This window comes from Plectropomus leopardus, chromosome 19, assembly GCF_008729295.1.
Source record: "Plectropomus leopardus isolate mb chromosome 19, YSFRI_Pleo_2.0, whole genome shotgun sequence".
Classification (NCBI taxonomy): domain Eukaryota; kingdom Metazoa; phylum Chordata; class Actinopteri; order Perciformes; family Serranidae; genus Plectropomus; species Plectropomus leopardus.
In genome coordinates, this window is record NC_056481.1 from 7,798,478 (window position 1) to 7,812,181 (window position 13,704).

General features: G+C 40.0%; 2 protein-coding genes across 2 annotated transcripts; one reads left to right on the plus strand and one right to left on the minus strand.

Moving 5' to 3' along the window:
• Positions 1–751: 751 nt before the first annotated feature.
• arl3b (ADP ribosylation factor like GTPase 3b) lies at positions 752–4,561 on the minus strand. The gene is made up of 6 exons (XM_042507318.1): positions 4,444–4,561; positions 3,798–3,941; positions 2,796–2,912; positions 2,632–2,682; positions 1,860–2,045; positions 752–1,769 (listed from the first exon to the last, which is right to left on the minus strand). The coding sequence occupies exons 1-6, from the start codon at positions 4,543–4,545 to the stop codon at positions 1,722–1,724; spliced, it is 648 nt and encodes a 215-aa protein (XP_042363252.1). The 5' UTR covers positions 4,546–4,561; the 3' UTR covers positions 752–1,721.
• Positions 4,562–4,954: 393 nt separating this feature from the next.
• On the plus strand, positions 4,955–13,657 carry sfxn2 (sideroflexin 2). Its single transcript, XM_042507313.1, has 12 exons — positions 4,955–5,038; positions 8,019–8,282; positions 8,670–8,840; positions 8,936–9,034; positions 9,552–9,627; positions 10,610–10,695; positions 11,424–11,484; positions 11,593–11,659; positions 11,749–11,798; positions 11,890–11,939; positions 12,019–12,066; positions 13,181–13,657. Exons 2-12 carry the CDS (start codon positions 8,128–8,130, stop codon positions 13,278–13,280), a joined length of 963 nt encoding a protein of 320 aa, XP_042363247.1. The 5' UTR covers positions 4,955–5,038; positions 8,019–8,127; the 3' UTR covers positions 13,281–13,657.
• The last annotated feature ends 47 nt before the right edge of the window (positions 13,658–13,704 follow it).

A 13,704-nucleotide genomic window follows, 5' to 3' on the forward strand; every position in this document is an offset into this window, starting at 1 on the left:
TTCATTTATTTTTTAATCATTTTCAGGTAATTTTCTTGTACTTGCAACTATTTTCTTTCTATTTTTGGGGGGGTAATTTCTTCTCTCATTGCTCATTGCCATCTTCCAAAAAAATTTTTGAATTTTTATAGGCAAGTACTAATGCTTGTATACGTCTCAGTACATTTTAAAACAGAATTCAGCTCTCTGTTTAATCCTGTGCTCTGCTGCTGTCTCACACAGAGGCCTCTCCACGCAGCCTTTAACGCTGTCATGAACAGCTGACTCCACCTGCTGCTGGTGTGTGACCACTGAAGCCCGGTGAGATCCGAGCGAACAGTGTTAGTGCAGGAAGCAACTTTAACCCTTTAACAGGCACTGTAACCGCACTGTTGACATTTTTTGCTATCAAAATGCTTCACTAAAAACTGGGCAAACCCCAATTTCATTTTATTCAGATGTTTTTATACAATGCATTTTAGTGTTTTTATTTTTTATTATATTAGATTGACTGTTTTTTTCTACCATAACAATTTGAGGGGTTTTTTTTAACCATTTTTTTGACAAATTTGTGTTTTTAACATTAATTTTTATGTGCATCTATTTACTTTTGTTTATTTTTATATGTTTACTGTATTAGGTTTCTATTTCATTACATTGACTTTTGCACTTTTTACAATGCATTATACTAGGAACATCACATAATTTTTGCAGTTGTATTTCTGTGTGTGACTGTTAGAGGGTTTTATTTCAATAATAACTCAGTGATTTCTGAATTTCTTGTCTTTTTATTCGCATACAGTACCTTCAATTCTGGACAGATTACATTCAAGAATATCAAAAGGAAACACCAAAAAGAGTGAATTCCCTCACAAACCCAACGAGCACGAAGAAATGCATCGGGACCTACAGTACCGCTGTTAAAAATCAGCATATATTAGATATGCAGACATTATAGACTACAGCAGGGTAACATATACTCTATAACATGTGCATAACGTAACATATGACCACAGGGCCGGGCTATTTACACTTGAATCAAAAACGTAGTTCGTTTTAACCATTTAATCTTACTTTTTTTTTTATACATATTAACATCATCTTCTTTAGTGGGGAGCCAACATCCTTTAGATCACGCACACAGCACACCTGCTGTTGTTTGAAAGCACTCTACGCTCTACTTCACCATAAATAAAACAGTTACAAAAATATACCTCACTTCAAACAGAGCCATAGCAGGAAAAAGAGCGTACAGCCATCGTGGAATGATAAAAAAAAACAACACATAGCAACCTGTGAGGAGACGGAGATGGAGGCGGAGGCAAGGGTTTGGTTTCCAGGACAGTGTGTGAAAGAGTTTAACGAACAAGCGGGAATTCCAGTTAGAAGACAGCAGTTTTAACGGGAATGTTTGAGGTTGTGACGGGCCGTGGATGGCGGCTGTGGATTGGCCGGGACAGTGATGGTGACGTGGGTCGTCTGGGGCGGAGGAGGTTGATTTCCTGGCATGTTGTTCCCTTTGAAGTCAAACCGCCCTCCTCTTCGTGGGAAGATGTGTCGAGGTTAGTCGGCCGTTCGGGAGTGCGGGGGGTTAAAAACTCCAGGTCCATGTTGTATTAGTAGTGTGTTTACATTCACAGGTATATCCCATCGTACTAAGGCTCAGGAGGGTGTGGTGTGTGTCAGTGTATGTGTTGCTGCTGCTGCTGTTCCTCCTGAGAAGCAGAAGACTAGAAGCGGAACTATTTTTTCTTGGAGTTGACGCTCTTGCAGACCCAGTTCATGCCCTCCTGAGCAACAGAAACAGAAGCACCGTGAGTTGAAGAAAACAGAAGTTGCAAAAATTCGACAAAAAAAAGAGGCTCAGTTGGTACGCTCACCTGAATCCCCTCACCAGTGAGGGCGGAGCAGGACTGAATCTGCCACATGCGATCCCGGATGGTGTGCAGGTTGAGGCCCTCTGCGATCTCGGAGGCCGGGGCGGCTGTCAGCAGGTCCTGCTTGTTTGCAAAGATCAGTACCGGAACGCCGCTCAGCTTCTCCTCGTCCAATAACTCGGCCAGCTCCTGCAACACACAGACATCTGTCAGTTATAAGCCCTTTTCACACAGAGCTCGCGCTATAGAGCTGATATGAAGTCACCTCTTTATGCGTCCTTCGCATTTTTACACAAAACAACGGCAGCATCATTGAGCTCCAGTGTGGGATTTTAGTAGCGTAATTATATCGGTCAAATCATACTCAGACGTTCAATACCAACATCCAGCGATTCATTTTTTTGAAATATGAAGTCTAAAAGTTTGAAAGAGGCTCAGTGGGATGCTTAATGTGACTGCAGCATTCATGTAATATGGTAAACAAGCTAACTGCACCAACTAGGAATTGGAAATTTGCAGGCACTACATATTAAACAAAAGCCAGAGTGTGTCGTATTAAGTTGCTGTGAGCTGTAAATTCCCCACTTCAGTACAGAGGAGAAAAGATAATGTCATCAAAGTCACTCCTCCTTTGTGCCGCTTCGTCATCTCTATTGTGAAAGTCCAGAAATTATCGTCAGCTTGATAGATGATGAGAGTATTGGTAAGTTGCAGCCCTTCAGTACTGCAGTGCATGCACAGTGCACACTGACACAAAACAACACACTGTACATACCTGACCCGTCTCCTCAAATCTCTTCCTGTCAGCACTGTCAATGACATAAATCTGAAACAAAAAGTTTTCCTTGTTAGCGTGTGCAGCAGGTCCTCGGTGTGTGTTTAATAAACAGCGCCGTCACAAAGGATGATGAATAAAACAGTCGGGTAATACAAACTCACCAGCACGTCGGTGTTTTCAAAGTAGTTTCTCCAGTACGGCCTGATCTTCCTCTGACCTCCGATGTCCCAAACATTCAGTTTAAAACCCTGAGACTGGACGCTTTTAATGTTGAATCCCTGGAGAGCACAAAACATAAAGCAGGTAAAGACAGCTGTAATTCCTGGCAGTGGTGTAGTGTAATGAAGAAGTGATACTTTCTTAAGGTACTTAAGTATTTTTGGGGAGTACCTCTACTTTACTTGAATTTTTTTATTTCTTTTGACTTTTACGTCACTACATTTAGTTAGTTACTACAAGAAAGGGAAGAAGGAAGGAAGGGACGAACAACTGATGGAATAGGAGGAAAGGAAAGACTGGATTTTGATATTTAAATTTTTCAAGTTGCAAAAAAAGACCCATACATGTTTCTATGATTTTGGGACAATAATACGATTTTAGGATGTTTCTATGATTTCAGAACATTTCTAGGATTTAAAGACATCTCCAGAATTTTAGGACATTTCAAGGATTTTAGAGCATTTCTGGGATTTTAGGATGTTTCTAGGATTTCAAGACATTTCTAGCATCTTGGAACATTTCTAGGATTTGAGGTTGTTCCTAGGATTTTAGGGTATTTCAAGGAATAAAAAAGCAAGCGTTCAGGATGGAGAAATTTGACATTTGCTTATTCGTAACATGCATAAGTAAATGTCAATTCTCAAAATTCTGACTGCTTGCATTTTTATTTTCAGCATTTTACTTCAATACTTAGGTACATTTACTATCATCAATTTATTGAGAACAGTACAGTAAGTACAGTAAATATCAGATGCTTTAAGACTTTTACTCAAGTAGTACTCTAACTTCTACCAAAATATTTTTCTAGAAAAGAAATCTGTACTTTTGCACAAGTTTGGCTTTTAGGTACATCATCCTCCACTGATTCCCAGAAACTCAAACATGTCTCTTGTGTCTGTTTGCTCCCACAGAAGGTGATGCATGTGTGAGGCTGTCCCCCGGACCTGTGTGGGGGTGATGTGGCTGATGTCCTCAGATGCCAGCTGTTTGAGCAGGGTGGTCTTCCCGCCGTTGTCCAGACCCAGCAGCAGTATCCTCACCTCCTGGTCTGGTGTGCTTTTTAGCTTACGCAGGATGGACAGCAATCCCTGCAGTGAAAAAACAGCCATGTGATGTTGCTTTGCCGGGGGGACAGGGGGAGCACTGTTACAGCTAACCACCATTGCAGAGATGCATCTCGCATAACAGGCCGTGTAAGTGCATTTTCCAATCCCTATTGTGGCTTTTGTTAATGGAAAAACATCAGTCTAACGGTACTGGTACACGAAGACAACAACACATCCCGTGAGTAGATAGTTACATCATCTCCTTTGTCTGTTTTTCTGTCCCTTGCGGGTTAGTAGTTTGAGCGCAGGGATAGTTAACGGGAGCTAAGCGCAGCTAACGTGCTAAGCTAATCTCCCCTGATAACTGAACGGAGCAACAAGGAGCAGCTTTTACACTTGGATGTTTTTCTCGGCAAGTTTCAAATATCGGCAGCCATTAAATATCAAAATCCTTCATCTGAGCGCTACTTAACGTGAATACGTTCACATTTTTGTTTGATGTTAACAGTTAATAGCTAAATATTACACGACAAATTGAACTCACCATCTTGTTGCCTTCTCTCCTGGAGACGCCGCCGAGGGTTACTAAGGGGGATGACGTCAGACGCACAGTTACGCACAAAACTTGGGCCCCGCCCCCAAACATGGAGGACGAGTTTAGTTAGCTAGCTTAGCTGCTAACAGTTAAATGTGCCAAAAGTAGGTCAAAAATACTCCCGCGAGTATTTTTTGCAGACAGGCGTTATAATAAGTTGCTACAAGTAAATGTGTCTTAAATTCGACACGAGACGCAGAAAAAAACGTTTATTTTAAGGAGGTAATTAGCTAGCTAGTTAGCATAACAGTGACGTTCAGAAGTTGTAAACTAGCATCATAGCAAACATCTTAAGTGTGTTGAGTGTGTTTTTAGTTATTTTTTCTTAGGTGTATTAAGTGTATCTTGTGTGTTGTAAGTTTTAGGTCGTAAACATTAATAATAAGGCGTCGGGTTTCGCCGGTTTTCACGTAGGGAGCTGCCCCAACCTGTGATTGGACGACGGCATGCCACGTGCACATGTCTTTACTATGCCACACGAGCACATTTGATTTACCTGTCAGGTTGCGGTGTGGGAAGGTTGAAGAAGAGGAACATTTCAAAGGTATGTTTTCTGTTTTTGTCTCTATAAAGATTGCAGCTCGTGCGCCGTCGCGTCAGCTCGTCGTTTGGTTGTTTATGCTGCTGCTGCGGACGTCAGCTGCTAACTGGAGTTATGAGTTGCATCACTCTCCGACTGACATGTTTTAACTCTTTTCACTGCTGTTAAGCCGATTCAGTGAACACAAGACAAACAACTCTTTCACACACCGAGTTTCTGCCTTTATTAGAGGAGCTGAATGTATGATTTTACATATTTAATGCTCGCACAAGTTTAAAACTGCCTTTACTGAGTGAACTGAGTTGGTGAGTTATCCAGATGTATTCAGACTGTGCTCTGGCCTGCAGATCCAGTTTCTCAAGAATGAACTTAACTGTTGTCAGATAGCCGCAGCACTATGTCTTCATCTCCTAATTTTACATTCTCCTGCCTGAAACTACTGTTATTCACATGATCGATTAAATGGATTTGAGGATGTATTTTGATAGATGCAGGACTCAACGCTGCAGGGACTTTACTGCTTGCTGCCATTAAACTTTTTAATGCCCTAAAATAACCATTGTTATTAATTACTGCACTTTTATACGCTGAAGTTTTATACATAGTATCTGTCATTATTGGATTTTTTTTAGAATTTACTATTTTTAAAAGTTTTTATTTTTCCTGTGGATAATTACAGGTGTGTTTCCTGTGAAGGATTAATATCTTAAGTGTTTATTTGGCGTGTATCTTTGGGAATGCATTTGCGATGTTTTTGGATGTATTTTGTGTATGGATTTGCTGATGGTGTGTGTGTGTGTGTGTGTGTTTATATGTACAGTACTGTGCAGAAGTCTTAGTTCACCACATATTTGTTGTTTTAGCAAAGCTGCTATAAAGATATACAGTATATCTATTTATTTCTAAGTCTCTTAAGTAAGTTACAAACAAAGGATACAGAGAACATGTACAATGCATTAAAACACCAATAATTTACAGTAAAAACATTTCTCCATTAACCGATTAATTTCTTTGTCTACAAAATGTCAGAAAATTGTAAAACAAATATTGATTTGTTTTTCCCAAAGCCCAACATGACATCCTTAGATGCCAAATATATTCAGTTCACTGCTGTAGAGGAGTAAAGAAACCAAAAAATATTTACACCAGTGAATCTGGAATCAGTGTTTTTCCTTTTTTTTCCTGAAAGAATTACCAATTAAACATTTATCAAATTAGTTGCCAATTAATTTAACAGCTGACAAGTTCATGATCATGAAAATAACTTGTAAGTTGCAGCTCCAATGTGTCCTTTAGCTGTAGTGTAGAGCTGCACAATAAGTCGATTAATCTATTAGGTGATTGACAGAGAACGTTTATGTAACCATTTTGATCATCAAACTGTCGTTAACATTTTGTAAGCAAAAAAGCCAAAAAAATAGCTTGTTTCATGCTTTAATAAGTGAGAACCTGATGCTTATCTGTCATATATGATAATAAACCAAATAACTTTGGATTGTTGGACTGTAGGTTGAATATAACATACTGTTTAAAGACCTCACCTTTGTTTCTAGGAAATTACACCGAGAATATTTCACTATTTTATGGACAAGTGATTATTCAATTTATTAAAAAATGAATGGGCATATTAATTAATAATGGACATAATCGTTGCTTGCAGCCCCACTGTAGTTATCTGTTGTCATCTTATCAGTTCCAGTCTTAGTTGTTGTGTTTGTATTGATTTGTCGTGGTATGTACGGCCGCGTTGACTTCTGGCTCATGTTCAGTGTTCCCACAATGTTCTGCGCGCCTTTACCCTACTTTTTAAACAAACAGCTGCAGAAACAATCCAGTTTCAGCCAGTCTGGGCCATCACAATGTACGGATACCTCACATGCCCTTTATCTACAAAAGATTAAACCCCATAAGGCGGGTTTCTGTTGTGAGATTTCACTAAGTACTCTCAGTGAATGATTAGTAATGTAATGTGAGGATCCACTGGGATGTTTGGATAGTTCAAGCTGAGGTCAGCAGGTTCTGGTTCCTCTGGATGTGTAATAAGAGGCAGAGTGCTGCAGCTGCAAAAACCCAAAATGACAACCCGTGGAACCATTTACCAGGAGGTGGTCAATGATTTCTAGTGGAAGTTTGGCCCATGAGAACTTTATAAGGAGAAACTAGAGTTTGTGTTTGTTCAGGGTTGTGTGGGGTTTGAACTCAAGGGCACATGTTGGCAGCAAGTCCAACAGCTCAGGAGGGGGGAGCCGAAAAACTACAGCTCAGTGTGGTTCATACGCTATCCCAAAGACCAGTTTCACAGGGTATAGTGAACTCATGCCCACTAATTAGGTCAGTGCGGAAGACTTTCTGGATTCATACCAACATGTACACTTTAGGGCTGCAGCTAACGAAATGTATCATTGTTTAATCTGCTTTTTGTCTCTTATTATTTTGTTCATAAAATGTCAGAAAAATAATGAAAAATGCCTGTAATGATTTTCTACAGAAAAAAAAAACGTATTTTGTTTGGTTAACAGTCTAAAAACCCAAATATATTCAGTTTACAGCCACACATGATGTAGTGCATATATTTATAAGCATATATTTAGAAAATTAAGTCATCAATAGGCATTAATCAATGATCAGAATAGTTTCATTTTCAGTTGATCAATTAAATGACTAAATGTTGAAGCTCTAAACACACACACACACAAACAAACACACACCTTATAGTGAAATAATGTGAGAATGTGAGTTCAAAGGTAGTCTGTCCCTCTTTGACCTGTTAATGTTACATCAGCTCAAACCAGGTCTGTCTGGTTTGACAACAAAAATGCACCAAGTTGTGATAAACGGACAAGAGACATGCATATAATTCATTCATTAACTCTGAATTAGGACCGTAGTTACAGTCAAGTCAGTCTCTTGTGCTTCTCTGTTTTATAATTTAATTTTCAGCAGCAAATTAAGATAATTATGTTATTCTCTTCTTTTTCTGCAGGTATCAGCTGCAGCTGCTGCGTAACTTCCTGCAGAGCAAACAGAGGTCGTCTATTGTATTTGAACTTTTTAATGCATTAAGCTTGGACTGCTTTTAAACAACCACAATAATGGCTTTGAGCTCATTCGACATTGATGCGCCACGATGGGATCAGTCTACGTTTATGGGCCGACTGAAACACTTCTTCAACATCACAGACTGCACGACGGCGCTCTTACCTGACTCACGCTTGGATGAGGCCAAAGCGTTAGTAGAAAGCTGCAGGTAAGAAGATCAACGCTAAAAGTGAGTGTGAACAGTCACACCGGGACTGAATCTATATCACACACTAGCAGACAGAAAGGCAGACTTGTCTTGATGCAGCGCTGTGTTCACTGGCAGTGGGAATACAGTCTGTCGCCTATATTTAGCGGGTTTCCCTGTGTTTGAAAAACCCGCATGCATGTGCGAATTTGTGTGGGAAAGGGGTATGATATATCAGACAGAAGTATGGCACATCAGTGTGTGAAATCCATCCTTCGGTGGAGTTTTTCCCTCTGATGTTTCACTCATACCCTGGTGTCTGCAAGTTTCAACATGAAAACAGCAAGAACATGTCAGCGTGTAGATGATGGCATGAACATGTGTCGGTGTGTTTTTGGCCCTCTGCAGGGCAGGATCCATCCCTCCCGGTACCACGGAGGAGCAGCTCCACTACGCGAAGAAGCTGTACGACTCGGCCTTCCACCCAGACACCGGAGACCGCATGAACCTCATCGGTCGCATGTCCTTCCAGGTCCCCGGAGGCATGGCCATCACTGGCTGCATGCTGCAGTTCTACAGGTGCGAAGAGCAAACAGGACGAGCTGCATTTTACAAAATGACTGCATTTTCACAGAGGAAAGCTTTACTGGTCTCATAAACGGTGTGTTTTCTAGGACAGTCCCCGCTGTGGTGTTCTGGCAGTGGGTGAATCAGTCCTTCAACGCTCTGGTTAACTACACAAACCGCAACGCAGCCTCCCCCATCACTCCCAAGTAAGAGTTTATTGTGAGCTTTCACTGGACATTACCTGTCATACCTGAATAAAATCGCTCTTACATAAAAGCCACAACAGTAATCCTACTGGGTTCAAACCTAAAAAAAAATCCAACAACTCTTCAAACAAAGGTGAATCTGATGCCGTCACATGACCCTTAGGGCAACAGCAGCGCTTTGAAAAGGACGTATTATGCTTTTTTTATGTTCATACTTATATTTAAAGTTTCTTCTATAATAGGTTTACATGCTTTAATGCTAAAGACACTTTATTTTTCTCATACTGTGTATTCTGGAACACCTGTAGTCTGTCAGAGACTCGTGGCACCAGGTTAGTGTTTTTGGGTCCTCCGTTAATCGGCATTTGTGCACCGTCAGCCGGGTTAATGACTGTAACAGACTCTGTGACTATCACCTAAAAAAACAAAGCCCTCACGTTAACAGATCGATGCAGCCTTTAATGTTGCATATTCAATGTGTGAAAAAGTTTTGGGGGTTTTTTTTCGTCTCTTTTAGGCAGATTGGAGTCGCTTACGTCACAGCAACCAGCACAGCGTTAGCAACAGCAGTCGGACTCAACCTCTACACAAAGGTACAAACACACACACACACACACACACACACTTGTTGTACGACAATGACTGCACAAGGCTGACTGTGAGGTTTATATTTTTAATGAGTTATTTTTCATGTTTAATGCGTCACCAGACTCATTTGGATCATTTGACGACATGTTTCCTGTTAGTTACCAAGGTTACCAAATTAATTGTATATTCTGACCATAAAAGTTGATGTTCAGTCTGGGGAAGGGCAGTGAAATAATATGCAAACATTATATTTTATCTGGTGTTATTAAGTTGAGATATCCCTCATTATGCAAAGTGACATAGTCCTTTCTTTCTGAGGGCTCATCACGTGCACTTTCTTTGTACGGCGCAAAAATGATCAAAATTTGATCTATGACTCAAGAAATTGTTGGTTTTGACGGAGCTGCATTTTCCCCGTTACAGCAGAAGTGTAAGGCTGTGAGGACTTTGGTGTCTGCAGAGACAAACAGTTTTTCTTCTTTTAAATCTTATTGTCATCAAATGCTCCAAAACATCTGTCCTCTTTCTGCTTTAACGCCATCTCCTGGTAACTTTTAAGACGTTAGGAAACCTCTGGAGCTCCCATGAATTTTGGCGCAGTTTTGGGGGGTTTCCTGAGTTGGGAAAGTTGATAAGAAGCTTTTACTTCTAGTCCTAAAAACAGGAGCGAAAACGCATCTCTCTGGAGAATTGTTGGCCCGTTAGAGACGGTTTATAAATACTTTATGAGCCCCGCAGAAGAGATAAAACATAACAAAGCACACAAGCATTAGATGAGATTGAAATATCTAAAAAAAGCCTGTATCTTTTTTTTCTTTTATATTAGTATATTTTTGAGATTTCTTGAAAAACTCTTTGCTTAGTGTCACCGCCTCTCTAGTTTAAATGTTTCAGTTCTAAGTGAAGCCAAATAAAGCTGACAGTCATGAAGTAAAAATTACGGTGACATATCACCTGACTTTTCTTTGTCTTCGCTCTCTCCTGCAGAAAGCTCCTCCTCTCGTAGCTCGCTGGGTCCCCTTCGCAGCGGTGGCTGCAGCTAACTGTGTTAACATTCCCATGATGAGGCAACAGTAAGTCCTGGTTTCCATTAACCCTCAAACTGCGCAAATTGAAATTGAAATTTCTGAAAAAAACTCCCATTTATTGCAAAAACGTTTTTAAATTTGCATGTGGTGGTATTCAAAAAAAGCCATATTTAGCAAAACTGCAATGGAAACACTTGTTTTTGGTCACATGATGCCATGGCGACGTGGTTGTTGGTAGGAACTGGCTTCCTCGTGATTCATCAGGAGCTACAAGAGCTGATATTGTATCACATAACTCTTCAGAAGTTAAGTAGATCATCTGGAGGTTTTGAATCCACAATTAATCTGTGAATTTAAGGGGCTTGCCTTTCCATTATCCCATAACGCACCTGCGTCGCCTTTGATTGGAAATAATGACGGCCGGTGGCTGCAATAGAAATAAACCTGCTGATGTTTTGAACATCCATCACCACGCTTCTTTGAATGTTATTGCCAGAAGAGAAGCTGCATACTATCACTCACACACTCACCTCACAGTAGTTTTTTATCGACATTTTGAAAATGTCGCTTAAGTTTTGCACAAGTCTGTAATGGAAAGCCGCCTACAGTTTCAAAGATAAATGTGGACTCTGGGATTCTGTCGTGTTGTGCACATTTTAACGTCGAGGTGTGCTGAAATCAAATGTTTGATGAGAAAAGCACAATGTTACAAACTCTGTTTCCTTTTCGTTTCTCTTCAGCTTCATTTTGTCTGTTTTTTTTTTCTTCTTCAGGGAAATTCTGAACGGCATCGCCGTCACAGATGAAAACGGCAACAAACTGGGCCACTCCACGGTCAGCACTCTAGACACAAGATTTATTATTTTTTATTTATTTTTAAAGCACAATAGTTTTCCTTTTCTATTCATAAAGTGTCTTTCACTCTTTGATCTGCGTCTGTAGAAAGCGGCAGTGAAAGGCATCACTCAGGTGGTCATCTCTCGGATCACCATGGCTGCTCCGGGAATGAGTATGCAAAGAAGTTTCATCTCATAAATATTAGACTGAGTTCTTCAGCTTATCCTCCTCCTCTTAACCTTTCCTCTTCTCCTCTGTCAGTCATCCTCCCCATCATCATGCAGCGGCTGGAAAAATACAAGTTCATGCAGGTTAGACCTTCATCATCTCCTCCTCCTCCTCCTCCTCCTCCTCCTCCTGCTGAAGTGTGCAGCGCTCACTAAACTCTCTGTCTTTTCACAGAGAATCACGTATCTCCACGGACCAATTCAAGTGATGATGGTGGGAGTGTTGTAAGTAGAGAGGGCTCACAGACATTTCAGTTTATTTATTTTGTTGCGACTTAAAATAACTTCTTTTTTTTTTTTAAAGTTTGATCTTCATGGTGCCCGCTGCCTGCTCCCTGTTCCCCCAGAAATGGTAATAAATCTGCTTATTTACTCTCAGCTGCTCACACATGTAGCTTTAAAACGACTCCTCTGATTTATCGTCGCACTATTACGTGTTTCCACGTAATTGTCAAGTTAATCTGAAGCAAACGTTTTAAATGTTGCAAAAAAGAAATGTGAATTATGCCCATTTGGAGCAAAAACAAAACGGCTCGATAAAGTGTAGTTTCATTAGAAGTTGGTAGAATAGACTTAATCCACCTGTAAACAGTAAAAGAAGTAGAGGTTAAACAAAACAAGTCACCTTAGTCATCTAATCGATCTACGAGAGAAACAGAGATCTCTTCAGGTTTTTAGGAATTTTCTTTAGTTGAAAAAGTTAAAAGTGTTATTTAATGTTGGCCAGTATGTTTTATGCTGTCTGCTGTCGTTAAAGGAAGATGCCAAAAACGGAAACAGCGCGTTCAGTCTGAAAATATAACAAATCTGTAGCCTCATTTCAAATATGTACCTATGATAATTATAACTATAGTTTTTTCATAAGCTTTTTCCTTTTTCCCCCTAAACATTATTCCCTAGCTTTAAAAAAAATCCAAATTTACTAAATTCTTCATTTTGTGAAACATTTATCACCAAGTTGCTCATTGCATTTTTTTCCCCTCATATTTCGTAAATAAATCGCACTAATTGGCTCCGAGTTAAAAGGTTTAAACACTTGTAATAGGCCTCTGAAAGCAGCTCTAGAAAAGGTTTTTAAAGGGTTAAGTGCAGGAATACAGGTGTGCAATAAATGAAACTATAGGTATAATTCGATGTGTATTAGAGATGTTTTGAATGTAAGTCTGATTGATGAACATTAACATAAGTGGAACAAATAAAAATGAAATGAAATAAGTTTAAAAAAGATTTACTGCACTGTGCTGCTAATGAAGGAAGTGTAATTATGAATTTAAATAACTCTCCTAATTATACAAGTACATTAAGTCACTTTTTATTGACACAGTTATGTTCTCATTAGTGACGTTTCTGCATTAGTAAAAAAAAAAACAGCTTGTTTAATCAAACTAAGTAACCGTGTTTCTCTTTCTTTTGCTTCCACACATCCTCACGTCTTCCTAAAACCTCCCTCTCTTCGTCTGTATCAGCTCCATGGCCGTGTCGAAGCTGGAGCCCGAGCTGAGAGACTCCATCGTGTCGAAATACGGAGACGCTGTACAACGTGTCTACTTCAACAAAGGCCTCTGAGACCGACGGCGCTTATTTAAATTTCACAGCACAAGACCGAAAACATGAGTTTTTAAGTTCTCTAATCGTTAGTCATCCTGTACGTCGTCAAATCGGTGCTTATCGGTGCAAAGATTTTGATCAATCATGTGACCTCTTTTTTTTTTAATATCTTCTTTGTTTCAGATTCTCTCTGTTTTCTTACATAAAACAGGTACAAGGGGCACTGCGTTCTCCTGTAGAGAAACCAAAACGATCTCCTCTCAGGAACTTTTCTTTGCCAGATTCTCGTTAGTTTGTCTTTTATGATTTGACGCATCTGTAGTTTTTTTTTGTCATTCGCTGTCTGTGTCTCTTAATCAGTGTCTGCTCCCTCGGCCAAGCCTCGTTACAATCTGTGCCTTCTACAAAAGTGGCAGGAGCAACAGCACTGCTGGATTTTAGT